At 44.2% G+C, this 27,549-nt stretch overlaps 1 protein-coding gene across 4 annotated transcripts in view; it reads left to right on the plus strand.

Moving 5' to 3' along the window:
• The window catches only part of INO80 (INO80 complex ATPase subunit), a 168,772-nt gene that overhangs the window by 135,952 nt on the left and 5,271 nt on the right, over positions 1-27,549 (plus strand). For all 4 annotated transcript variants that reach the window (XM_059712805.1, XM_059655721.1, XM_059712640.1 and 1 more), the window contains 7 exons: positions 4,818-4,890; positions 16,730-16,888; positions 19,135-19,237; positions 20,920-21,008; positions 25,001-25,156; positions 25,469-25,628; positions 26,304-26,519. In XM_059712805.1, the coding sequence (XP_059568788.1) occupies positions 4,818-4,890; positions 16,730-16,888; positions 19,135-19,237; positions 20,920-21,008; positions 25,001-25,156; positions 25,469-25,628; positions 26,304-26,519 (956 nt within the window). The remainder of the gene's footprint in view (positions 1-4,817; positions 4,891-16,729; positions 16,889-19,134; positions 19,238-20,919; positions 21,009-25,000; positions 25,157-25,468; positions 25,629-26,303; positions 26,520-27,549) is intronic.

Below are 27,549 nucleotides of genomic sequence, written 5' to 3' on the forward strand. Positions count from 1 at the left end.
CAAATTAACCAGGATGCTTATTCCAAAATAGCTCCCTCTTTGATATTCATGTTTGCGCTTGCTATGTCATCAGTTAGTTGCTTCAACTGTATTCAGAGCATCTCTATTTTATATCTAGGAAGTAGACCTTCAGCAGTCAAGTGACTTTATCAAGGAAGAACAGCATCTAGGGATGAAAGCATCCTGATGTCAACATGTTTCCTTTTTTTTTTTTTACTTGAATCTACAGAATAAAATTCATTTTACATTGGGATTTAGTACCTATATACCATCTCTGAAATCTTACAAGACAGTACTTTTCCTTGTGACCTGTAATGATGTGTTATAATTTTTTGTTGTTAATCCTCTCTGAAGATATTTTTCCCATTGATTTTCAGAGAGAGTGGAAGGGAGGTTGTGAGGGGGAGAGAGAGAGAAAAACATCAATGTGAGAGAGACACATTGATTGGTTGCTTTCCCATATGTGCCCCCGACTGGAGGCCAGGATCAAACCTGCAACCCAGGTATTTACCCTTGACTGCGACCCTTCGGTGCTTGGGCTGGCGCTCTAACCACTGAACCACACCGGCCATGACTATACTGTTTTCTAATCTGTTCTATTTCTTTTGTTTTTTTTATAGTTTAAAATTTTATTTACAAAACTTCATACTATAATTCCACTTGCATTTTAATTGTATAATATATTGTAGATATCTTTTCACATGAGTACATAGCACTATACTATGTCATTTTATTTTATTAATTTAAATTCTTTTTTTTTTAATTAAATCTTTATTGTTCAGATTATTACATTTGTTCCTTTTTCCCCCCCCATAACTCCCCTCCTCCCAGTTCCCGCCCCACCCTCCGCCCTCACTCCCCACCCACTGTCCTCATCCATAGGTGCACGATTTTTGTCCAGTCTCTTCCCACATCTCCCACACCCCTTTCCCCCCCAAGAATAGTCAGTCCATTCCCTTTCTATGTCCCTGATTCTATTATAATCAACAGTTCATTCTGTTCATCAGATTATTTATTCACTTGATTCTTAGATTCACTTGTTGATAGATGCATATTTGTTGTTCATAATTTGTATCTTTATCTTTTTCTTCCTCTTCCTCTTCTTAAAGGATACCTTTCAGCATTTCATATAATCCTGGTTTGGTGGTGATGAACTCCTTTAGCTTTTCCTTATCTGTGAAGCTCTTTATCTGACCTTCAATTCTGAATGATAGCTTTGCTGGATAAAGTAATCTTGGTTGTAGGTTCTTGGTATTCATCACTTTGAATATTTCTTGCCACTCCCTTCTGGCCTGCAAAGTTTCTGTTGAGAAATCAGCTGACAGTCGTATGGGTATTCCCTTGTAGGTAACTGAGTTACTTTCTCTTGCTGTTTTTAAGATTCTCTCTTTATCTTTTGCTCTTGGCATTTTAATTATGATGTGTCTTGGTGTGGTCCTCTTTGGATTCCTTTTGTTTGGGGTTCTCCGCGCTTCTTGGACCTGTAAGTCCATTTCTTTCACCAGGTGGGGGAAGTTTTCTGTCATTATTTCTTCAAATAGGTTTTCAATATCTTGCTCTCTCTCATCTTCTGGCACCCCTATAATTCTGATGTTGGTACGCTTGAAGCTGTCCCAGAGGCTCCTTACACTATCCCCGCATTTTTGGATTCTTTTTTCATTTTGCTTTTCCGGCTGGATGTTTTTTGCTTCCTCGCATTTCAAATCATTGACTTGATTCTTGCGCTCCTCTGGTCTGCTGTCGGGCGTCTGTATAATATTCGTTGTTTCAGTCTGTGTGTGCTTAATTTCTAGTTGGTTCCCCAGTATAAGATCGAGGGTCTTATTAGTTTTCGTGTAGATCTCATTAAGTTTATCGGCAGCTTCTAAACAGTTCTTGAGAGACCTTAGAAGTGTGGTTCTGAACTCTATTTCTTCCATTGACAATTTTGTCCTGTTTCTTTGTCTCCACATTTTGTTATGCTTCCTTGGTGCACCCCCTAGTGGTCTTTGTTTGTAGTCTTATAGATAAATCTTGATTGTTGTAGCTAATACCAGGGAGGGTTTGACCTCCAGGCCAAGTGGCTATGAGAATCAGCTGTGTCAGCAGTGAGAGAACTTCTGTCCTCTAGGGAGGTGCTAATCTAGCCTTTGCCTGAGGCTATCCGGCAAATGCCTCTGTGCAGGGCTTGGGCGGGGCGGGTCGCACAGGATCAACAGGGTGGGCAGGAGAGAGCAGTTATGGCGGCTCTCAGTCCTGTCCCAAGGGGCTCTGCCTCTCTGAGTCCCAGCACCCGCTGCAAAGCTCGGAGAGAAAGCTGCACTCGCTCTGACCGAAGCCAGACAGTCCCGCTTCTCCCGTTTGAGTCTGGGTCCCTAAAGACTCGCCCGGATCTGGAGCTCAGAGTCTGCGACTCCCTCCCGATTGAAAACAACAACCACGCCCTCCGCCGCCAGCCAGCTCCGCGCACTCCGCACCTCAGAATTTGACTTCAGCACTGCGCCTCCTCTGAGTGTCCGTATGCGTTTCTCTTTCCTCCTAGTTGTAGGACTTCCACTCAGCCAGCGTTCCTGTGGTTCTGGGTGATGTCCCTTCCGTTTTTTGGTTTCACTTTTGAAGTAGTTGTTCAAAGCAGCAAACTCCGGCGTTAACCTATGCCGCCATCTTGGTTCTCCTCCATAGTTCTAATGTCTATTAATTTAAATTCTTTATTGTTTAAAGTATTACATATATCTCCTTTTTCCCCCATTGATCTCTCCCTGCTCACTCCCATCCCCACCCGCCCCCCCAGCACATGCTCTCATCCCCCTACTGTCTATATTCATTGGTTATGCTTATATGCATACACACAAGTCCTTTGGTTGATCTCTTACTCCCACACCTTCCCTGCCTTCCCTCTGAGGTTTGACGGTCTGTTCAATGGTTCTATGTCTCTGTATCTTTTTTTGTTGTTGTTCATCAGTTTATGTTGTTCATTATATTCTACAAATGAGTGAGATCATGTGATATTCATCTTTATCCGGCTGGCTTACTTCACTTAGCATAATGCTCTCCAGGTCCATCTGTGCTGTTGCAAATGATAAGAGTGCTTTCTTTTTTATGACAGCATAGTATTCCATTGTGTAGATGTACCACAGTTTTCTAATCCACTCATCTGCTGATGGGCACTTAGGCTATTTCCAATCTTAGCTATTGTAAATTGTGCTGCTGTGAACATTATTTCATGACTAATGATAGGTGTGACCTACAATTTGAATAACACCAATCTAAATGAATTTCCAGTTGTATTTCTCATTATAGTCGTGAAAAAAAGATATGCTGCTTGATTTAGAGCAGCGGTCGCCAACCTTTCCGACCTCACAGACCACCAGTTTCCTGAGGACCGCCGGTTGGCGACGCTGATTTAGAGGGCAGTAAAGTTTGCTCATCAGTATAATGCAAACCTTTAGAAATATTCTAGAAAATAACATTGGGTGGCAGGAATGTGAAAATGCAAGATAATCTTAAATGTTTATGTTATTTGCAAGAACTGGACTCAGACTGAGCCTCTAATTGTATGTGTATATATAGATAAATCTTACAGTCAGGGCCTGCTTTCTGTAATCTGGCATGGCCTTGTTCCTAAAAGATATTCAATAAATACTTGTTGCCTGAATGAATGACAGTGGCATCTACTGTTTTATTTGTAATTCTAGGTTTCTTTAAAGGGACATCTACACTAATAAAAGACAAAGATGCTAATTGACCATACCTTTGCTACGCTCATCAGCCAATCAGAAGAGTATGCAAATTAACCCAACAAAGATGGCTGTTAAATTTGCATACTGCAGGCAGATCTCGCTGCGCTGCCCCGCCCAGGTGGCAGCGCGATCCCAAGCTGCCCCCAACCCCAGTGCGGGATCTGGGCCTGCTGTGTGCGGGTCGGGGTGGGCTGGGCAGGAAGCAGCGGGATCCCCAGCCACCGCCTGCCCCAGTACGGGATCCAGGCCTGCCGTGTGCAACCGAGGGAGACGGGGCAGGCATTGCGGGATCTGGCATGCCATCTGCCACCAGGGGAGCGGGCCTAAGCCAGCAGGTGGTTATCTCCTGAGGGGTCCCAGACTGTGAGAGGGCAAAGGTTGGGTTGAGGGACCTCCCCCTCCCCCCCGAGTGCACAAATTTTTGTGCACTGGGCTTCTAGTATAATATAAAGGGAAACAGAAAACTATATCTGATTGTTTCTTTGTAAGAGCTGTGATGGCATTCATAAAAAAGTACTTTAATTCCAGTCTGTCCTCATGGGTTAATCCTAAATTCAACTTAATACGTACATAGAAGTCATGACCTAGGTCTTAGTCTCAGGAGCTTGAGTCATTTTTCTGGGACTGACTTTCTTCATTTGAAAATGAGTGCTTTGGAATTATAATTAATAGTAAATTACTGGAAGTTATGATTCCTGGGGAAAATGCCAGGAAATACTGATTTATTTATATCCTCTATATGGACTATGAATGGTTTGACTTGTTAAAAATATGACTGTTACATATAGACAAAGGCCTCTACTTCCATGATAACATACTTTTCTGTCATATGTGCTACATGTTTATAACTTTATTGCCTCTCAGTCAGTATTAGTGGGCGGCAAAAGTATATCTGCAAATTGGAAGGTGATAACCATGGTTTGATCTTAGCAACAGAGCACCTTTGTACAGTGTGTCAAAGAAATGTTAGATCAGGCCTGTGTAATGACCAAAACTCTTTCTAGCCTTAGATCTGCATTCAGGGATTCCTCTCTTATGCCACATGCCCTTTTTATTTTTCAGTTTTTTCCTCTTAACATATCCCTCCCTCTTCTGCAGGAATGACATCTTTGTGTTCCTGCTAAGCACCCGAGCTGGAGGACTGGGTATCAATCTCACTGCTGCAGATACAGTAAGTCATGAGAGCCAATACATTGGATATGCAGGTTTTCGGCTATAAATATGTTCAGTTGGTATCACCCTTTGCTTTGTATCACAAACTTTTTTCTTTGCCATTGGTGACAGTAGTTGTGCTTTGCCTGGAACTGGAACATATTAGCTTTCCTTTGGACTTTTCTATCCATTCTGTTGGAATAAATTTTTTATGCATTCATTCAACAAATATTTGATGAATGCCTACTATGTGTCTCATACTATTCTAAACACTTGGAATGTGTCAGTGAATAAACACTGGAAGAAAATCAGCCAAGTCAACCAGGAGCTCTAAACAAATCAGGAAGCATTGTTTTATCACTCTTACGCATTATTTCATCATAGGAACACATCATATTTTTGTATCCCAAACTTCAAAAGGTGGTTGGAGAGCAATGAAATTGGAATTAAAAAAATAAAATAAAAGACATTTCATCAAATGACTATCCTTTCATACCCAATCTCCTTGTGGGGATACTTCAGCATCTGAAAGGGAGAAGAAAAGAACATTCCTTTTGAATCTCAGAAATATTCCCAGGATTCAAATATATTTAATAATTTCCGTAATCTTGAGACATAAAAATGCATAAGTGGGAAATTGTTTTGTAGAAGGCATGCCTCTAAAAATGCCATCTCGGGTGGCGGTTGTGGAGCCTCTCTATGAAATACTGAGCATCACAATTCCCACAAATAGAAGGATGCATACTGGAGGTCATGGATAAATGAAATACAGGGGTGGAGAGGCTTGAATAGGTGCACAGCAGCAGAGCTGGAACTAGATTCCACATGTCCTAGTCTCCACTTCTAGGCTGTGTCCCCCCTTTTTCCTTACTCACTACTACATAGAACTGACTACTTTCACCCTGGCTGGTGTGTCTAGGCGGTTAGAGCGTCAGCCCATGCACGAAGGGTAGTGGGTTTGATTCCCGGTCAAGGGCATATACCTGGGTTGCAGGTTTGATCCCCGACTCTGGTCAGAGCATGTGCAATCAATGTTTCTCTCCCCCCGCCCCACCCCCGTCCCCTTCTTCCCTTCCTCTCTCTGTAAAAATCAATTGAAAAAAAATATCCTAAGATGACAATTAACAACAACAACAAAAAATGAAAACCAGATTCTAAATATCAACCATAGGATCAGCTATACCTTCCTTGGCAACTAAACCTCTTCAACCAGTTAACCAGGTTGGGACAGGGCTCCAGGGCCTGAGGTATATTCTGTCTTACGTGCACATCATTAGCCACAGTCCTCTTAAGGGAAGGCTATCATTGGTGGTAGGTGCTGTTCTTACGGGTTTTCTGATATGGTGGCTCACTTGGTAGCATATCTGATAGCAGAAACTTGGCTTTCTCGTCGCCCCTTGCTTCTCTGTAAGCATTTTATACTGTCCCAACTTGAAGTCATACTGACAATGTGAATAAAAGATTCATTCGTTTCTCCTAGCTGATCTTTTGGACTCCAGTCTCAGCCCCCAGCCTCATACCTACTCTGTTTATACCCTTCTTTACAACCATGCCACTCCCTTGCTTAAAACTCTTCAGGAATTCTCCATCATCTACAAGATAAGCTCCTTTACATGGCATATAGGCCCTTCATTTTGTGGCCTTTATCTCTCTTTCCAGCCTAATAAACAGATTACTTCCCCTTCTAAAATTTACCTCATAGAAATGATTTACTTGTAGTTTTCCTGAACACACCATCCTGTATCACACTGTTGCATAAACTGTTCCCTCAACATAGATCACTCTTCGTCTACCTGGTAAATTTTAAAACCTCATTTTTGATCAGGGGTTGTGTTATATGGCCTAGTCATGCTTCTCTGGTAGGATGACTAAGATGACATTTGAGCCAAGTTCTGAAGAAAGTAAGGAAGCAAGCCAAGCATATATCTGTCAGAAAGAAGAGCATTCCAGGCAGAGGAAATAAATGCAAAGCCCTGAGGTGAGAGCATGCTTGGCATAATCAGGCAACAGCAAACAGCCCTATTTAAGTGGAACATAATGAGTGAGGAGAGTGGTGTGAGAGGAATGTTGCAGAAGCAGGTCATGTAGGTCTTAATAGGCCATGGTAAGGATTTTGAGATGGGAAGTCACTGGAAGAATTAGAACAGACATCTAACGTGAATTGGCTTATAGGTTTTAAATGTGTTCCTCTGGCTTGGGTATAGGGTAGGGGTGGGGAGAACTATAGGGAGCAAGATGGAATCAAGTTCAGTTAAAAGTTAGACACAGATGATGGTGATGGACAAGGGTTGAAGCAGTGAAAGTGGTGAGAAATAATTGGAGTCTGCATGTATTTTGAAGGCACAGCCAATAGAGGTTGCTGCCAGATTGGATGTGGGACATGCAGGAGGTGTGATGAAGAGCTCCAATGTGTTTGACCTCAGCAGCTGGAATGAATTACTAATTAAGGGGAATATTTGGGGAGCAGTTTGATTGGGGGGACTCAAATGTTTGGTTTTGGGAGGATTAAGTTCAAGATTTTTAGCAAACACTAAATAGCAATGTCACCCAGGCTATGGGGTCTCTGGAGTTCAGGAGAAAGATTGGGGCTGAAGATGTGTTTTTGGAATCAGGTCAGAGATGATCATTTAAGGCCATGAGGCTGGATAAGTTCATCTGATCAAAATGTATTTTCCTTTGCAGCCTGCCTATTTTAGGTTTGGTCTATGGTTTCTTAAGGAATAGTTCTCCTAGTGGTCCAGTTGAATGGTCAAAAAAATAAGTTTGAGGGGGAGAGATCTGCATTATGCTTCCAGTGTTCACATAGTTTGCCTTGTGGGGTAAGAGCTCCTGCCAGCCACTGAGAACCAAAATAGGCCCTTAATCCATAGCTAGGGAGTAGAAATAGGAATTCCCTTTTCATCCTGGGGGCTAAAGAGGGGCTCTGAATATTCTGAGTTCTCAATTCCAAAATAATTTACATTAATTTTGAAGGGAGGGCTTGGGGATTCACTTGTAAATTAAAACCTTCTGGAATACTCAGAAAAATGAGACCACAGATTGAAATGAATTCCTAGGTTATGGTTTGTGTGAAGTCAGGTTATATTCTCTGTGTATTATTAGAAAAACAATAGGCTTAACTGCTTGCCTGGTTGGTGTTTTTCCTTTGTCCTGAGTTTATTTAGCTTTGGAAGATCCTCAGAGACATTTATGGACAAGAAGAGGATAGTCAGCCTAAAATGCCAGAAAAAACTGAATCTCTGATGACGAGAATGCATATATAACCGTGCTTATAAACAGTGGGACGACGGCCCACTCTGTTAGTAAAAACATGATTTTAGCCTGTGACTAACGGCAGCTGCCCCTCACTGTCTGTGTTCTTCCTGAAGTAGGGGTCTCTTTGCCTTTGACTCTTTAGTGAGGGGTTGTTACAATCTGCACTGTTTGTTTTGTTTCTGTGTCACACATGTAAATGCTTACGTGTAGAGAGAGAGTGAGGAGCTTTTGTCCCTTGGTTGCAATGTGAGAAGTCCTTTGTTCCTGTGAGACAAACATGGCACAGCTTTCAGCCCTCCCAAGGGACTGCACTTCCACTCCTTCTCTAGGGGAGGGGGGTTCTACCCTCCAAGTGCTGGTCTTGTTTTCCATTTCAGTTCCTCTCCCCTGAAACTACTTCTCATTGACCTATAGCTAAGTGCCTCAACCTCTCCTCAACTCTCACCTCCCCCTGTCATTTCTGTCCAGCCTGGTGTTTACAGCTTCATGAAAGATACTGACTATTAATATATTTCCCCTTAGTCATTGCTGGGCCACGCTTTGTGAATTGACTTGCTGTCATTTTTCCTAATTAAGTCCGTTGTTCTGATGCCTTCATTATTATTTGTTTTTCTCCAGAATGTCGCACTGAGTTCCATAAACCTGATTACCAAATGCAGGTGTCTTCTCTGTCCTACTGCCTTGGTCATTGCCTCCTCGATTCCCCGCCCCCACCCCGAATTCCTGTCATAGCTGATTCAGTGTTCATTTTATTGTAAAATTAGATAATAAGCATACAACTAGGTTAGTTTTTCATTCTCGTTCTTCTTTTAACTTATTAACTTATGCATATTTCATATTCTTTTCCCCAAGGCAAGTATTTTTCTAAATAGAATCTTATTTTAGTCTCTCTTCCTCCCAAATTCCTCACCTCTTTTAATCCATTTAAATGATAAATAGCCACTAAATTTGTCAGGGGAGGAAAGGGTTGAAGTTAAATTGCAAACCTATCTCCTTAGACCAGTGATGGTGAACCTTTTGAGCTCCGCGTGTCAGCATTATGAAAAACCCTTACCTAATTCTGGTGCTGTGTCACATATAGAAATTTTTTGATATTTGCAACCATAGTAAAACAAAGATTTATATTTTTGATATTTATTTTATATATTTAAATGCCACTTAACAAAGAAAAATCAACCAAAAAAATGAGTTCGCGTGTCACCTCTGACACATGTGTCATAGGTTCACCATCACTGCCTTAGGCTTTAATCTTCTTACTGTTTATGAGCTCAAAAAAGACAAGTAGCCGAAACCGGTTTGGCTCAGTGGATAGAGCGTCGGCCTACGGACTGAAAGGTCCCGGGTTTGATTCGGGCCAAGGGCATGTACCTGGGTTGCAGGCACATCCCCAGTAGGAGATGTGCAGGAGGCAGCTGATCGATGTTTCCCTCTCATCGATGTTTCTAACTCACTCTCTCCCTTCCTCTCTGTAAAAAATCAATAAAATATATTTAAAAAAAAAAAAAAAAAAAGACAAGTAGAATCAGGTTTGGTTGCCCCTGAGACTTCCAGTAAAAAATGTAAATGTTTTGGAAGCACCTATGAAATGGAACATCCCATAATGAATTTAGCTGACCCAATGCCTCAGGCTTTGACACTAAAAGTACTGTTTAGGTGTGACATAAGCCCTCATTTTCCACATATGTAGTCATTTTAGATATAGTAGGCAAGCAATGTTTCCCACTAGTCCAATTGACAGTCTCCTTTTTATTAACTCAGCCTTCTCTTCTCGAAAGTTTAAACAGATTTTCTAGAATTTTGCCTATCTTGTTGAAACTGCAAAATGCCCTGTGGTCAGGTTTGCTGTGCTCCTCTACAAGTGAAAAGTGTTGTACACTTACAAATCCTAGTTCTGTGGATACTGGATTATCAATAAGCTTTCACAGTGATTTCTTTCTTTGGCAGGCAGTTTATAATTCTCTCCCCACAAATTCTAACCTATACTAAAAATTGAGGAGTTATACCTGATATAGAAGCAACACAAAGGAAAAAACAATGAGGCTCTTACTAGAGGTGAAATGGGACAACAAATGGGTCTGGGCTGCCTGTCACTACTTGAGCCAATTAAGCAGAGACGGCGTTGAATCATATATGATTATTATTCTAATAATGCCAGCAGTATCGGAAAGTAGCAGGTCATCCACGAAGAATCTGCTCTAACACCTCCTGCTAGCTGGTTGATTATAGAGGGATGAGGAAGAGAGGCTGCATGGAAGGGGGAAGGGGGAAGGGGGAAGGGGGAAGGAGGAAGGAGGGGTTGGGGTGGCTACAGGGTCTATGGTCCCTTGTGTCTCCCTCCAGGACCTTGAAGTCCAGTAACAAGGTAAGTAGTTTTCAGTGGTGTTAAAACCAGCTCCACCAGTTCTTGGGACCCTGAGAATGGTTCGCATTCCTGAGGCAAGCTCCATGAGGAGGTCAGGGTCTAGGCACAGCAACCAAATCAGATCACAGCACATCTTGTTCTTTGTCCTCAAAATGTATTTTCTTTTCTGAGGAATGGACCCATCTAGGCCCCAGGGTGTCTCTTACCTTTTTACCACTCTGTCTTTCTTCTTGCAGCACATCCTCTAGTTTTCCAAGGTCTGTAAGAAAGCCTCTTATCTATAGTTGGTAAGGTGAATAATCATTATACAACTGCGGTCCTATTCTTTTTTGTTTTGTTTTATTAATCTTCACCAGCCGATATTTTTTCCATTGATTTTTAGAGAGAGTAGAAGGGAGGGGGAGAGATAGAAAGAGAGAAAGAAACATCAGTGTGAGAGAGACACATCAATTGGTTGCCTCTTGCACGCGCCCGACCCAGGGATTGCGCCTGCAGCGGAGGTACATGCCCTTGACTGGAATCGAACCCATGACCCTTCAGTCCACGGGCAAGGACACTCTCACCCCTGAGCCAAACCGGCTAGGGTGTGGTCCTGTTCTTATTGTGTGCCCTTCCTCCCTATCGTTTCCCCCTGTTAATATTATCACCTTAAATCTGTGAGATTAGTTCTATATGGGAAGTGTCTTGCTGCTGAATTGTATTATTCCTGACCTATTATAATTTCCCTTTATGGATTTTTTTACTCTGAATCCTTTCAGGGAAAAGGGACGTTGTGTCTCTTTTGTCACTGCTTTTGGTTTATGGGGTGGCAGAGTTCTGAAGTCCTCCCTGTCTGACAAAAGAAGGAGGGAGCCAAAAAGGGGAAAACAGTTTTAAGTGAAGTCAATAGATAATCCATGCTTCATTGACTGAATCATAAGTCTAAGCTGTTTTAGTGTTACTTTTTGGACACAATGATGCTGATGGCTTCTACAGTGAGCCCTATACTGTGTCAGCAAGCAGTCATGTAAATATAGGCATATATTCTATGAAAACAGAAGCAAATAAAACAGAGAGGTTAGTGCATACAGTAAATCATAAACCAGAAGAGAAGATTTTTAGATCATGGCTTCCGGTGGAATGATACCACACAGTGACAATCTGATAGATTGTAGTTACATTTCTGATGAGGTCTGGGACCAATGTGGCATACACAGACACAGCCTTAAAAGCAAAACTTTGGTCGTAGCCGGTTTGGCTCAGTGGATAGTGCGTCGGTCTGTGGACTGAAGTATCCTGGGTTCGATTCCAGTCAACGGCATGTACCTCGAATGCAGGCTCAGTCCCCAGCCCTGTTCAGGTCACATGCAGGAGGCAACCAATCCATGTGTCTCTCTCACATTGATGTTTCTCTCCCCCTCCCTTCCACTCTCTCTAAAAATCAATGGAAAAATATCCTCTGGTGAGAATTAACAAAACAAAAACTTTGAAGACATTTGATTATACAGTAGGGCCTTGACTTACGAGTGTCCTGACTAACGAGTTTTTTGAGATACCAGCTGTCTCTAGGCCGATTTTTTGCATTGAGTTGATAGAGTAATTTGAGTTAACGAGCTCCTTAACGAGCTCGGTCTCGGAACAAATTAAACTCGTAGGTCAAGGCCCCACTGTACTGGAATCTCGTACCCACAATTAGACATTGTAGTTTTATTTAAAGCATAATTTTTCTCCCTAAAATTACCCTAATTTTCAAAGAGATTATATCAAGTCTATTTTTTTGTTTGTCCTGTTTGCATAAACACAAGAGTAGCAATTGATCAAATTGATCACACAGGCATTCTCAGATTTGCTTTGCAGGATTTCATTCACTGATAGGGAATCTTTAGATTGAGCTCTAGTGAACTGTAGGCCTTTCAGGGCAGAGAAGCCAAAGCCAAGGTTTCCTGGAATACCTGTATGTTTTGGGTCGTATTCTCAAGTCCTTGAGGTCCCCAAGGTGTCTTGAGGACACCTTGCCATATTTCAGGAATGCAACCTTCATTCCTTACCTGGAAAGAGTGTCATGAACCATGTGACCAAGCAAGGTACCAGGCTATTTCTACAAGGCTTATCGCTTCAAATTCAGTCTTCATCCATATACTAAAATCATATAATTTCTTTCCAGTGTAATTAGAATTTTAATTCTTAGAAACTTTGACCTTTTTGGTGACAATTAATTAACATTCCTCAGATTAATAATACATTCACGTTTTTAAGAGTTCTATTTAAATAAAATAAAAGACATATTCATTTACAGATTCAAAGCCAAACATAGGCAAACATATTAATATTTCAATGTCCTGTCATTTCAAAATACTTAGATATATAATAATTTTTACTATTTAACACAGCAAAACTCCGAAGTTTTAAGTTACCCAAAACCCTTCATTTTAGCCCAGCTGGTGTGCTCAGTGGTTGACCATCCACCTATGAACCAGGAGGTCATGATTCAATTCCCATTAGACGGCATGCAGGGGTCAGCCAATTGATGAATCTTTCTCATCATTGATGTTTCTATCTCTCCCTCTCCATTCCTCTCTCTGAAATAAATAAAAACATTTTTTTAGAAACCCTTCATTTTAGTTATATCTTTTTATTATGTCTTAACTTTATGAAATTTTAAAACCAATTATTACCCAAGGTATTTTCTTGGCAAATTTTGTAACAGGGATAATATGACCTTGACAACTTTTAGGGGGCTGGAGAAAAGGGGAGGGATGGGGGGCAGAAGGAGATATCAGACCCCGCAGCTCTTTCCAAGACTGCAACAACTCCTGGGCCTTTAATGTGAAAGTACCTTTTTTTTTTCCTTTATAGAGTGGACTGCTGCTTTTGCAGCCTGCTTGAGGGCTCTTCTGCAGCTCCAGCCCTTCTAGGAGAAAGACTTGGGGGTTAGAAGGTTTATTTCCATATTTTTCTTCCCGAGTAGAATCCTTGTGATGTAACAACATGGAAATCTTGCATATAAGAGATCTTACCCTATTTCAAAAGAGAAACAACCTCTAAAGTAAATAAATGGTTATTCTCTCCCTGACCGGTTTTACTCAGTGGATAGAGCATCGGCCTGCGGACTGAAAGGTCCCAGGTTCGATTCCAGTCAAGGGTATGTACCTTGATTGTGGGCACATCCCCATGGGGGGTGTGCAGGAGGCAGCTGATCAATGTTTCTCTCTCATCGATGTTTCTAGCTCTCTATCCCTCTCCCTTCCTCTCTGTAAAAAATCAATAAAATATATTTTTAAAAAATAAAATAAAAAACAAATGGTTATTCTCAAAAGGTGGGACTGGGGCATTAGCCTGAGAATCGTATCTCACACTTACCCAGCAAGGCAGATGACCTTCTTGCTCTTTGGTCTGAGGGTCTGAAGGATCTGAGTGGTGGAAAGCCCAAACAACAGGGACAGAGGACTCCCTGTGTTCATAAAACAGCGAGGAGCGAACTAAGTCCCCAAAAGATAAGAAAGCAAGCAAAGAACATCAGAACCAAAGTTACATTACAGACAGACAAGAGCTCTTACTAGATAAACGGTTCAGGTGGCTGATGCCTCGAGAGGGAGAGCAGGGAGGGTGTCCGAGGTTAAGAACTCTAGGCAGATGCTGGGAAGTTCCTGCAATCCTTGCTGTGGGTTCAGCCTGCCACAAGCAGCTGAGGCCCCCAGCCAAGTGGGATATGCCCTATCTTTAAACAAATTAAACATCAGAGACACAGAATAACAACAGAGACACTTAAGTACAGTATTTACAGGGTACAGTATTTACAGGCGTGCACAACCCATAGACAAGAGCTTTACACCATACTTTTTTTTATCTATCCAGCCACAGAAACCTCAGAATGCCCTGTGTTTAAAAACACAGAAAACACTGAAGCAAAGCAATGTCTCTCATCCCAGAGCCGATCAGGCTACGGGCTTGGGGACTAGGCAAGGACCAATAGAGGTCTTTTGCCACCCAGAGCTGATCAGGCTTGTCCAGACCAGAGGCAGTAAATGCCTCCCATACAATGCACAGTAAATGCTTCCAGTGCCTTACAAAGAAGCTCAGACAAGAGGCAGCAAATGCTTTTCATGTCATACAAAAATGCTGGATTCAACTTAGATCTTAGGTGAGATGTCGAGGATTGCTGAGGCTGCAACTGGGACTCAAGACAAGAAAATTCCTGGCAGTGCTACAAATAAAAGAGTCCAGGCCTCAGCCCCAGGAACTCCTGGTCCAGGCAGCAAGTGGGATCCCCGGTATTCACCCCAAAGGAGTCCCCCTCTTGTGATGTCACCAGAAAATGAAACCTTTGTTTTTAAATGAGAAAACAAATAAATTACTTAGGAATAATGTTAAGCAATGGAAAAGGCATCATAGAGAAATAGTTTCAAGAGAGACAAATCAGTATTCCGTTTACATTTTTAGGCTCTGTCTGGTTTTGTCAGATTCCTTAGAAATTCTAGTATCAATCAACTAGTATCTGGGATTCTAGTTTGCACTGATGAATCTTGTCTGTCCTCAAGTCTAGATGGGAAGACGTTTAAATAATACACATGGGCACCTATAGAAGATAGTGATTCAGTGGAAATTTGGACCAGGGTAGGCAATGCAAGGGATTGTTCATAGTGCAGGTTGATAGTGCTAGCACTGTTAGGTCACTCTCTTTCTAACTTAAAAATGAAGGAAATACATACAGTTTTTGTGAAAATTTAATGAGATATGTGTGCACACTAGTGCCAGACACATTGTAAGTGCTCAACAGATTTTGGCCATTATTTATTCCATTCTAATTGGAATTCATGGGGAATAGGAAAAGGAAACATTGTCAGAGGCAGGAGAAATCAGGGAGGCCTTCCTGAACATGTGAAGCTTGAACAGAATCTTAAAGGACCATTAGAGAAGAGATGAAGGATTCCAGAAAAACAGCTTGAGCAAAAGTGCTACAAACAAATGTGTAATACAAGTCAGGAAGACTGAAGAGACCTGTCTGATGAAAGTGAGGGGCGTGTTTATATTTTAGGAAAGGCTAGAAATAGCAAGGCCTGATGATTGGGAGGTGTTGGAACTCGATGTGTTTCAGCTGGCAGAGAGGGAGTAGAAACCTAGGAAGCATTAGTGAGCTGGTCTGATGGCATTAGTGAACCAGACATAGGTGGTGAGTGCCTAGACCAGGATAGGGACAGTGAAATTGTAGAAAGGGTAGGTTCGTTTCTGAAAATGAACTGATTGGATTTGGTGACTTGATTAAATATAGAGAAGGATGCACGAGAGGTGGCCATTTTTGAACTGGCTTTCTTTCAGGATGTCCGTTGTGTTGGCTGAGGACCCAGGAGTCTGCTGTGTTGTGAGTGTGTGTGTGTGTGTGTGTGTGTGTGTGTGTGTGTGTGTTTAATATATTTTTATTGATTTCAGAGAGGAAGGGAGAGGGAGAGCGAGATAGAAACCAATGATGAGAGAGAATCATTGATTGGCTGCCTCCTGCACACCCCCTTACTGGGGGTCAAGCCTACAACCCAGGCATGTGCCCCTGACCGGAATTGAACCCGGGACCCTTCAGTCCGCAGGCTGGCACTCTATCCACTGAGCCAAACCAGCTAGGGCATCTGTTGGTTTTAGGATCACTTGTGGGGTTGCGGAGGGAGTGGTACATTTTGTTGCTGTTTGTGTTTATTGTTTAGCAAACTATAAGTAGCTTCCAGGGAACCTTTAAACTTTTCTTCCCTGGAATTCAAGGGATAGGAAATGACCCTATTGATGGGAGCCTGAAAATGCCAGGAAAGCCATGTCTGTCTCTTACCAAGATAGGCCTGGTGTTAGAGAGAAGGCTTCTTAACATTCCCCACATCCCAGGCCCACCACTTACTTAGGCTGTGTAATCTTGGATAAATTCTCTAATTCCTCTGTGCCTCAGTTTCCTTATCTATAAAATGAGGTCTTAATAGTACCTCAGTCATAGTGAATATGGGATTTAAGTGAGTGACTATACACAAAGCAACTAGTACAATGACTAGTAAATAACAAGCACTAAGTGTTCACTACTAATATTATCGCCACTCCCTCTTTTTAAATAAAAATCCTGAAAAAAGTCCAGAGTAGCTCTCTTGCCCAGGACTAGATTGGTTTTAAAAATGGATACCTGCTCATCTTAATGTCATATACAAAGAGATGAGTGGCTGGGTTGCTCTCAAAATTTCTGCTCCTGTGTTGAGTCCCTTAGTCTTTACTGTATTCTTGTCTGCCTGTGCAGGTGATTTTTTATGATAGCGACTGGAACCCCACTGTGGACCAGCAGGCCATGGACAGAGCCCACCGCTTGGGGCAGACAAAGCAGGTTACCGTGTACCGGCTCATCTGTAAAGGCACCATTGAAGAACGCATTCTACAGAGAGCTAAGGAGAAGAGTGAGGTAAGCATGAGGCAGAGGAAGTACTACACGGCGAAGAAAATACAAAATCCCACCCCATTGACTAGACCAGGGGTGGGCAAACTTTTTGACTCGAGGGCCACAATGGGTTCTTAAACTGGACCGGAGGGCTAGAACAAAAGCATGGATGGAGTGTTTGTGTGAACTAATATAAATTCAAAGTAAACATCCTATCTAATAAAAGAGAAACATGGTAATTGGCGTACAACCGTTACCCTTCCCATTGGCTAATCGGGGCAATATACAAATTAACTGCCAGCCAAGATGGCGGCCGGCAGCCAGGCAGCTTGAAACTAACATGAGGCTTGCTTGCTTCAGTGACGGAGGACTCCAACGTTCCCCGCCTGCAGCTCCAGGCCTCTGAGCTGCAACTCTAAGCAACTATGTAACAAATATAGAAGCTAAACAAAACCCCAGAAACCTGCCTTAGTCCGCCCGGCTTTAGCCAGCAGGATCGCAACATTGTAAGCAAAGGCCAGAAACCTACTTTCAGCAGCGGAGGCCTAAGAGCTGGAGCCAAGCCTCAAAGCTAAAGCTGGCCCAGAAAAAAAAAAAGAAAGAAAAAAAGGAGCGGTTGGGAGCTTCAGTCACCCCCAGCCTGAAAACAGCCCTCAGTCCCTCACCCAGACTGGCCAGGCACCCCAGTGGGGACCCCCACCCTGATCCAGGACACCCTTCAGGGCAAACCAGCTGGCACCCACCCGTGCACCAGGCCTCTATCCTATATAGTAAAAGGGTAATATGCCTCCCAGCACCGGGATCAGCAGAGCCATGAGGCCTCCCGGCACCGAGATCAGCGTGACAAGGGGAAGCGACCAAACCCCCGATCGTTCTGCGGCTCTGTGGCTCACGGGGCCACAACCTCCCTATCAGCCCTGCTCTGTTCCTGACAGGGGAAGGCTCCCCAACCTCCTGATCAGCCCTGCTCTGTGCCTGATAGGGGGGAGCTCCCCAACCCCCTGATCACCCTGCGGCTCTGTGTGTGACAGGGTGGGGCGCCCCAACCCCCTGATCAGCCCTGCTTTGTGTGTGACAGGGTGCGGTGCCCCAACCCGCCCTCCCCACCCCCCACGGGCCCTGCTCTGTGTGTGACGGGGTAGAGCCATAACCTCCCCATCGGCCCTGCCCTGAGTGTGAGAGTGGCGGTGCCCCAACCCCCTGATCAGCCCTGCTCTGTGGGTGATAGAGGGCGGCGCCCCAACCCCCTGATGGGCCCTGCTCTGTGCGTGACAGGGGGCAGCGCCACAACCCCCCGATGGGCCCTGCTCTGTGCGTGACGGGGGGTGGCGCCGCAACCTCCCCATCGACCCTGCCTTGAGTGTGACAGGGGACGGTGCCCCAACCCCCGAATCGGCCCTACCCTGAGCATGACTGAGGGTGGCATCACAACCTCCTGATCCGCCCTGCTCTGTGCATGACAGGGGGCGGCGCCCCAACTCCCCAATCGCCCCGCTCTGAGCCCGACCAGGGGCTGCACCTAGGGATTGGGCCTGCCCTCTGCCACCCGGGAGCAGGCCTAAGCCAGCAGGTCGTTATCTCCCGAGGGGTCCCAGACTACAGGAGGGCAAAGGCCGGCTGAGGGACCCCCCCCTCCCCCCCCCCGAGTGCACAAATTTTTGTGCACTGGGCCTCTAGTCATTACATAAAAGGGTACAGTCTTTTTTTTTTTTTTTTTTTATTCATTTCAAACGGGCCGGATCCGGCCCGCGGGCCATAGTTTGCCCACGGCTGGACTAGACTAAGACTCTCTTGCCTTTTGTTGGTCTGAAGGGGCTAAATTTTTCCTGGATGGAAAATAAAATCAGGAGAGGAAAAAAAAAGAAGAAAGAAAAAATCAGGTCCTATAACAATACTAATTTCTTACTGCCCTGGCTATTTCTCACTCCTTTTCTACCAGAATGGAGTTTATCGCCTAGATCTAGCTGTTGTTCATGTGGAGAGGACACTAGTCATGGCCCTCATGCTTGTCATACTTTCCCAAGCTCTCACCCTGGTACTCTCAATCTGATCAGGTTCTGAATAGTGGCCAGATTTGTTAATTTCCAAAGAAATTGTCCTTTCTCTTTAGAAAGGAATAAGTAATCTAGAAGAGCCAGTCAGCAGAATGAAAAAGAAAATAGGGACTCCAGGGGCCTCCCTGGTAGAAGGAGAAATATGTTTCTTTCTTTTGGAGGTTTGCCGTTATGGAATAGATGCCTGGGTGTGAAATTTTGATCTGCTTTGTGTAGATTCAGCGGATGGTGATTTCTGGTGGGAACTTCAAACCAGATACTTTGAAACCAAAAGAGGTGGTTAGTCTTCTTCTAGACGATGAAGAATTGGAAAAGAAACGTATGTACTCTAAACCTCTTATTAATGTTCTCTCCTCCCTACAAAAGATGTTTCTCTGGCCCCACACGTCTGAAAATGGAAGAGACCCTTGGCTGTGTGCCAAGGGTAGGCAAAGCCAAAGACTTTATTTGGGGGGAAATATTTTTATGTTAATGCTAGAGGCCCGATGCATGAAATTCATGCAAGAGTAGGCCTTCCTTCCCCCAGCTGCTGGCACCAGCTTCCCTCTGGCACCTGGGCCCAGGCTTCCCTCACAGTCCTGGCTTCGTCCTGAAGGACGAATGGTCTAATTAGCATATTATGCTTTTATTATTATAACCAAAATAAAGATGTGTTATGGAATAGAAGGTAAAATTCCCGTAATTTTTAAGTTAATATGACTTTAAATAAATTTGCACCAGGAAGGCTATATCCTTAGACTCCTCCGCAGTAATAAATTTACTCTGTTCTGCCCAGAGAAATCTTTTTATGGAGAAGAAGGAGAAGTGCACTGCTGTAACACACAAACCATTCTCCCATTTATTACTAGCTTGAGAACAGTGGGTTTCAGACTCACCTTGTGAGCCTCTGAGAACTTATGTAGCATTACATGATGGAGCTTCTTTCTTATGTGCTTACATTTGCCACCACCTTCTGAAAACCTTTTGGGACTCAAAACCACACTTGATCTGTGCAATGCAGAGATATTGAATGACTGGAAAAAAAAAGAGAGAAAAAAGAGCAAAAGCAAGGAAAGGCCCATCATAATTAAACTGAATCATAGTTTGAGCCAAAAACTGTTAAGAATCCAAGAACTGCCCTTGCCGGTTTGGCTCAGTGAATAGAGAGTTGGCCTGTGGACTGAAGGGTCCCGGGTTGGATTCCAGTCAAAGGCACATGCCCAGGTTGCGGGCTCGATCCCTAGTTTGAGGCGTGCAGGAGGCAGCTAATCAGTGATTCTCTCTCTTCATTGATGTTTCCCTCTCCCTTCCTCTCTGAAATCATTTAAATTAAATGAATGAATGAATGAATGAATCCAAAAACTCTTTTCCTTCTCAAAGTTAGAAAACCACCGATTAGCTGACTTGGACAGATAGAAGTCATACTTTGGAATATAAATATCAAAGGATATGGTCACTTTATGTTTTTTGTTTTTTTTTTAAGATTTTTTAAATTGATTTTTCGAGAGAGAGGAAGGGAGAGAGAGAAACATCGATCTGAAAGCACAACATTGGCTGCCTCCTGCATGCCCCCCTCCCAGGGTTCAAGCCTGCAACCCGGGCATGTGCCCTGACTGGGAATTGAACCAGCAACCCCTCAGTGCACAGATGATGCCCAACCAACTGAGCCAGACCAGCCAGGGCAGGATACGGTCACTTTATTTATTTATTTATTTATTTATTTATTTATTTTAAATATATTTTATTGATTTTTTACAGAGAGAAAGGGAGAGGGATAGAGAGTTAGAAACATCAATGAGAGAGAAACATCAATCAGCTGCCTCCTGCACACCCCACACTGGGGATGTGCCTGCAACCAAGGTACATGCCCCTGACCGGAATCGAACCCGGGACCCTTCAATCTGCAGGCCAGTGCTCTATCCACTGAGCCAAACCGGCTAGGGCAGGATACGGTCACTTTAATTTCAAAATGAGAATTATGATTGCCCCAGATACTTCATATGATTTTTATTTTCTTAATAGTACGATTGCGGCAAGAAGAGAAACGGCAGCAGGAAGAAACCAACCGAGTCAAAGAGCGCAAGCGCAAGCGGGAAAAGTATGCAGAGAAGGTATCTCAGGTTTGGGGTGGCTGACAAGGACTGGTGGGGTGTGAGGCAGTACCTATAGAAAAGGCTTCGGAGTACGTGCCTTGCCATCTTGGTTACTGGTTGGTTATACAGCTCCAGCTGTGTGTTCTGTTCTTACTGATATTAAGAGGTCATTAGATCCAGTCCTTCTACCATGATGCTGCTAGTGTACCATTCATTCAGTGTCCTTTACCACTGGAAAAACGAATCTCTGCCCAGCTTAGTGTGTACCGTTTGTCTCCCTTATTTCAGGAGTTAGCCCATTAGTTTTGACTCATTTATTATATGTCCAAGGACTGTTGGTTTGGAACTACTTTACTACCTTCTAGTAAGGTATTTTTTTGGTGGGTTTGGCTTACCTTTGGGTTGTACTGCCCTTCTCATCTTCATCTTCCCCAGCCCTGGTTTGCCCCACTCTTGAACAAGTTAGCCACCTGAGCTTCAGGCATCTCGGTAGTTTTGGGCCCTCAAGTCTGACAATTGCATATGCTCCGTTTCCTTGGGCTTTTTGGTTTATCTGAAGCATACTGATTGGCCACATGTTAAAATTGGTTGTTTTAAGTGGAGGTCAGCTTCTTCCCTTTACCCACACTTGTATTAGACCTCGTGTCCCTCAGGGCCATAGAGCCTTGATAGTCAGCAGCGTAAGAGCCTGTGTATATTATATCATCATCTTCCAGTAGATACACTAGCTCTTTCTATTGGAAAGCCCACACCCTAGATTGTACCTCTGCTAAGCAGCACTGTTTTTAGCCTGAGGATGCCCCCATTACAGTTTGTACCCACTATGGTTACAAACCTGAGAAGTCCCAGAAATGAAGGATCATATTCCTGCTTAGCCTGGGCTGCCATCTCTACCCAGTTCCTCAGATTCTCTTGTATGACTCCATCCTCAAATCTCTAACCCATTACTTAGTGCTATTTAGAATTAAAATATTGTTGACATTCAGAAACAATATCAAAGGAGGGAAGATTGTTTTCTCATACAGGACATTGTAGGGACATTGCATCAGATGCCATCCTTACTCTGAGCATAGAAGTTTCAGATGAAGACACAGTGACAATATGACCTACACAAAGATATACCTTTTTGTTGTTGTTAATCCTCACCCTTGGATATTTTTCTATTGATCAATAGAGAGAGTGGAAGGGAGAGGGTAAGACAGAGAGAGAGAAACATCGATGTGAGAGAGACACATGGATTGGTTGCCTCCCGCACATGTCTCAACCAGGGCCGGGGATCTAGCCTGCAACCGAGGTATGTGCCTTTGATCCAAATCCTCTATCCACTGAGCCAAACCAGCCAAAGATATACCATATTAACCCTAATACAGGTGCAGAAACAAAAGCAGTTAGGTGGATGTGAGTCCCAGAATTTTGCAAGCACATTGTGTGATTGATTCCAGGTCCCTAATCTAGACCTGCTAAGTGTAGCTCAGTCACTCACCCCTTAAGCTTTTACATATAAAGTGAGGAAATATGACCAAAAAATAACAAAAAAAAATTATTCCTTGTGTATAATAAGAACCTTCATTCTCTTTATGCATATTTAAAATGAAGGCAGAGTAAAAACAGATGTGCAGAAAATATGCTAATGGCATTAGCCCTCCATCTTGTAAGACTGCATCAGTGCAACCCCCGGTGAGTGCTGCAGCTCGGACACACACGCCAGAGCTGGCTGTGCACTTTGCCCCGTGAGGATTAAGCTGGGTGCAGCTTTCAGTGTGACTAAGCTACCTTTCAACTCTGTATTATTGTGGTAGAATATACATGAACCATGAACTGTTTTTTTTTTTTTTTTTTTAATATATTGATTTTTTTAGAGAGATGAAGGGAGAGGAATAGAGAGTTAGAAACATTGATGAGAGAGAAACATCGATCAGCTGCCTCCTGCACACCCCCCACTGGGGATGTGCCCACAACCAAGGTACATGCCCTTGACCCGAATCAAACCTGGGACCCTTCAGTCTACAGGCCGACGCTCTATCAGCTGAGCCAAACCAGTTAGGGCTATATGAACTCTTTTTTTAAAAGAATGTATTTTTATTGATTTCAGAGATGAATGGAGAGAGATAGAAACATCAGTGATGAGAGAGAATCATCTATCGGCTGCCTTTCTTACCCACACTGGGGATCGAGCCCACAACCCAGGCATGTGCCCTGACTGGGAATCGAACCATGACCATCTGGTTTATAGGTTGATGCTCAGTCACTGAGCACACTGGCCAGGCTACATGAACTCTTATTAAGCCATCCCTTTCCTGCTTCCATAAGATTTTTTTTCCCTCTTTGGATTCCTTTTGTTTGGGGTTCTCTGCCCTTCCTGGACTTGTAAGTCTATTTCTTTCACCAGGTAGGGGAAGTTTTCTGTCATTATTTCTTCAAATAGGTTTTCAATATCTTGCTCTCTCTCTTCTTCTGGCACCCCTATAATTCAGATGTTGGTACGCTTGAAGCTGTCCCAGAGGCTCCTTACACTATCTTCATATTTTTGGATTCTTTTTTCTTTTTGCTTTTCCGGTTGGGTGTTTTTTGCTTCTTCATATTTCAAATCGTTGACTTGATTCTTGCGATCCTCTAGTCTGCTGTTGGGAGTCTGTATAATATTCTTTATTTCAGTCAGTGTATGCTTAATTTCTAGTTGGTCCTTTATCACAACATCGAGGGTCTCATTAGATTTCTTGAGGGTCTCATTAAGTTTATCTGCGGTTTCTAGAAAATTCTTAAAAAACCTTAAAAGTGTGGTTTTGAACTCTATATCCAGTCATTTGCTTTCCTCCATTTCTGTCATTTGTGTCCTGTTTCTTTGTCTCCACATTTTTTTATGCTTCGCTGTGTCAATAGAGTGGCTTTCTGTACTAGGTGTCCTGTAGGGCCCAGTGGCTCAGTCTCCCCAATTACCTGAGGTAGACACTCTTGGTGCACCCCCTTGTGGGCTTTGTGCACAGTCTTGTTGTAGTTAAAGCTTTGATTGTTGTAGGTAACACTGGGAGGAATTGACCTCCAGGCCAATTGGCTGTGAGAATCAGCTGTGTCTATGGTGGGAGAACTTCTGTGCTGAAGACACCCTTATGGGGCAAGACTTGCTTCAATGGGGCTTTGGTGCTCACTGAGTCTGCCCCCTGAAGTGTGTCCTTTATGAATCCGAGGAGCTGCAATCTGGATGGTCCCACTCTGACCACTGGGCACACTGGCTCCTGGATCTCTAAGGAGGTGCTAATCTAGCCTCTGCCTGAGGCTATCCAGCAGGAGCCAGCTGTGGCACAATGCAAGTTGCCCTGGGGCCTTGGGCCAGCTGCAGTTTGTTAGGTAATTATCAGATTGCAAAGGGCCAGGCCTTTCATATGCAAAAGCCTCCATGCAGGGCTTGGGTGGGGCAGGGTCCCAGGGGATCAACAGGGCGGGTGGAGCGAGCAGTATGGCTGCTCTCAGTCCTGCCCTCAGAGGCCCTGGCAATCGCTGCGAGTGCCTCCGACAGAAAGCTGCCCTCGAGTTCCGACCGATGCCAGACAGTCCCGTTTCTCCCGTATGAGTCTGGGTCCCCAGAGACTCGCCCAGAACTGGAGCTCAGAGCTTGAGACTCCCTACCTATTGAAAAAGACAGCCGTGTCCTCAGCCGCCAGCCCTCTCTGCGTGCGCCTTCATACCTTTGCACCTCCTCTGAGTCTCGGTATGCTTTTCTCTTTCCTTCTAGTTGTAGAATTTCCACTCAGCCAGCCTTCCTGTGGTTCTGGATGATGTCCGTTCAGTCTTTTAGTTGAATTTTTGAAATGGTTGTGCGAGGCAGAAATCTCCGGTGTTTACCTATGCTGCCGTCTTGGTTTCTCAAGAGTTGTTTTTTTTTTTAAAAAAAAATACATTAATTGCAAAAAATTAAACCTAGTTTACAAAGTCAAATTTATTCCCTGACTCCACTTTTCTTTTGGTGTATATCCTCATGCTTTGTCCATATGTCTTGTTTTGTGTGTTCCCAGAAAAAAAAAGAAGATGAATTGGATGGGAAAAGGAGAAAGGAGGGTATGAACTTGGTGATCCCATTTGTTCCCTCGGCTGATAACTCCAACCTCTCTGCTGATGGGGACGATTCCTTCGTTAGCGTGGACTCAGCTATGCCCAGCCCTTTCAGTGAGGTGAGTCTCCTTTTAGGTGCCTTCATCACAGCAGGGGGACTGTCCTGACCTTGTAGTGGTTGCTTCTCCTGAAGTATTCCTGCCTTTTAGAAGGAGGTTGCACATAAAATCCAGAAGAAAAAGAGCAAATGAGGACAGGCTGGCTTCTCTGGAATTAAGGCAGGGGACCTAACCCTCAGGAGTTAAAGCAGGGACCTAACCCTCAGGAGAAGCCAAGCAGGAGGGGTAATAGTGGCAAGACTTGAGAAGCACGCCCTCACATAGGTACCAAGGCACAGGGAGGAGTAGTGATCTCAACCCTTCCTCCTCTAGATCTCCATCAGCAGTGAGCTGCACACTGGCTCCATTCCACCTGACGAGAGCAGCAGTGACATGCTGGTCATTGTGGATGACCCAGCCTCTTCAGCCCCGCAGTCTCGAGCCACCAACTCTCCCGCTTCCATCACAGGCTCTGTCTCGGACACCGTGAACGGTGAGTGGTGCTGCTGTCCCATACAACTTGGACCTGGGCCACTGCCTCAAGGAAAGTGTTGGTTTAGTTGTAGCATGAGGTCCTGATTCCTTCTAGGATAATGGCTTTCTCTTCTTCCTTTAAAGAGGAGTAGAATGGAGCAAGAGGAATTTGTAGGGTCGTCCTTTCATTAGCCTGTTAAGTGAAGGGAAAAGGGAAGGTTAGGGAAAGCAAACTAAGAACTTCATAAAGATTTCACACTTCCTTGTTTCCTAGTCATCCCAGTCTTTCATATTTCACCCTTATTTCTGCTAGTTCAGTTAGCTTTGCTGGGCCTTTCCTCACTTTGTTCTATGGGGCCCAGGCTTCTGTGTCTCGAGAAGCTCTAGGGCTGAGCTTGGGAGGACAAGGTGACTCTCCGAGGCAGGTGCATCCGAGTGTGCAGGTGGGTCTCAGGTAGCCAGTCCCTGGGGTCCACTTAGTCATGATCTCATTAGAGAAGAGGGACGGCCTGCTAGCTGCTTAGAATTCTTACTAACTCGGTGTGACTTGGTGGCCCAGCCATTAAATGTGGACATAGACTTCCCTTGAAGTCCTGAAACGAACACCCTTAGAGCCAGCCCTCCCTGTCAGGGAAGATTCTGTTAATGTATGAAGAGATTGACATTTTTCCTCTTGGCCCATTTGTTTCCACAGGAATTTCCATCCAGGAAATGCCAACCGCAGGCCGTGGTCACTCAGCCCGAAGCCGAGGCCGCCCCAAAGGTTCGGGAAGCACAGCCAAAGGAGCAGCGAAAGGCCGGAGCAGGAAATCCACCGCGGGCAGTGCGGCGGCCATGGCGGGGGCCAAAGCCGGGGCTGCGGCAGCGTCCGCGGCCGCCTTCGCTGCATACGGGTACAACGTGTCTAAAGGTACAGAGGCCTGGAAGCTAGGAGGGCCCCCTTCAGGGCAGGGACAGACTGCTGAGCATTCGGCCAGGAGCAGGCAGGACACCCCAGTCCAGGAAGCTCCTTCCCAAAGCCCATATCGGGCTCTGCTTCTGCATTGAGTAGTCCTGACTCTCCCTTGTCCTGTGACTAGTTCAGGGCCGCCTTCGAGGTGGAAGTAGCTGTGAAAAGAGAGCTGAATTTCTGGACTGTCTAAACAGTCAGAATTGTTTCTGCTTTGAGAACAGATGTTTTTCCCAAGCCCCATATGCAGGCTAGCGTAGTTAACATTTACCCAGCAATGTGGTCCATCACCTGTGTTATTAAGCACTTGCCGTGTGCATAGGATATAACACATGGACCCTGCACCTGGGTATATAGTAGAAGTAGGAAGGGAAAGCTGTACATGGAATATGTTTAACAGCAGTACAAGGCAGTATGTGTACACTGAATGAAAAGAGAGAGGCCTTAATTGCGGTTGTAGATCAAAAGGAGGAACCACGGAACTGATGACCAAGTAGCCAGACTATAATTCAGAAAGGGGAAGGGTGAGGAAGGATTTGGACTGGCGATGAAGTTGGCAATGACCAGGGCGGACATATTGGGGGTTACCGAGCAGGTCAGTCAGGCTGCTTTGAAAAACAGCAGTGGGAGTCAAGGTTGGCAAGACATGGCAAGACTGGAGGGGGCAAGAGCTTACCAAGGATTTAACAATGGGCTCTGGAAATTTTGAGAAAGGAGGTGGCTGTTGTGACCATGACAAGTGAGGGGGCAGCTGTAGCAATGGAATGTAGGACATCCGAGTTGGTAGGAGGGGAGCTCCTGTTTACAGACCTCTCTCCCCATTTAAAATATGGTCTCAGTATTTGGCTCATAGGATTTTTGTAGCAAGTAAGGGCTTTATTGAGTAGAGTACTGAGTAAGTGCTAGTTCACCTCCCCTTCCTCTTCCTGTAGGGATGCCAGCTTTCACTTATTTGTTCATTGAACAAATGTAAAGATAATAGCCTAGGCCA

This window comes from Myotis daubentonii, chromosome 1 (assembly GCF_963259705.1).
Source record: "Myotis daubentonii chromosome 1, mMyoDau2.1, whole genome shotgun sequence".
Classification (NCBI taxonomy): domain Eukaryota; kingdom Metazoa; phylum Chordata; class Mammalia; order Chiroptera; family Vespertilionidae; genus Myotis; species Myotis daubentonii.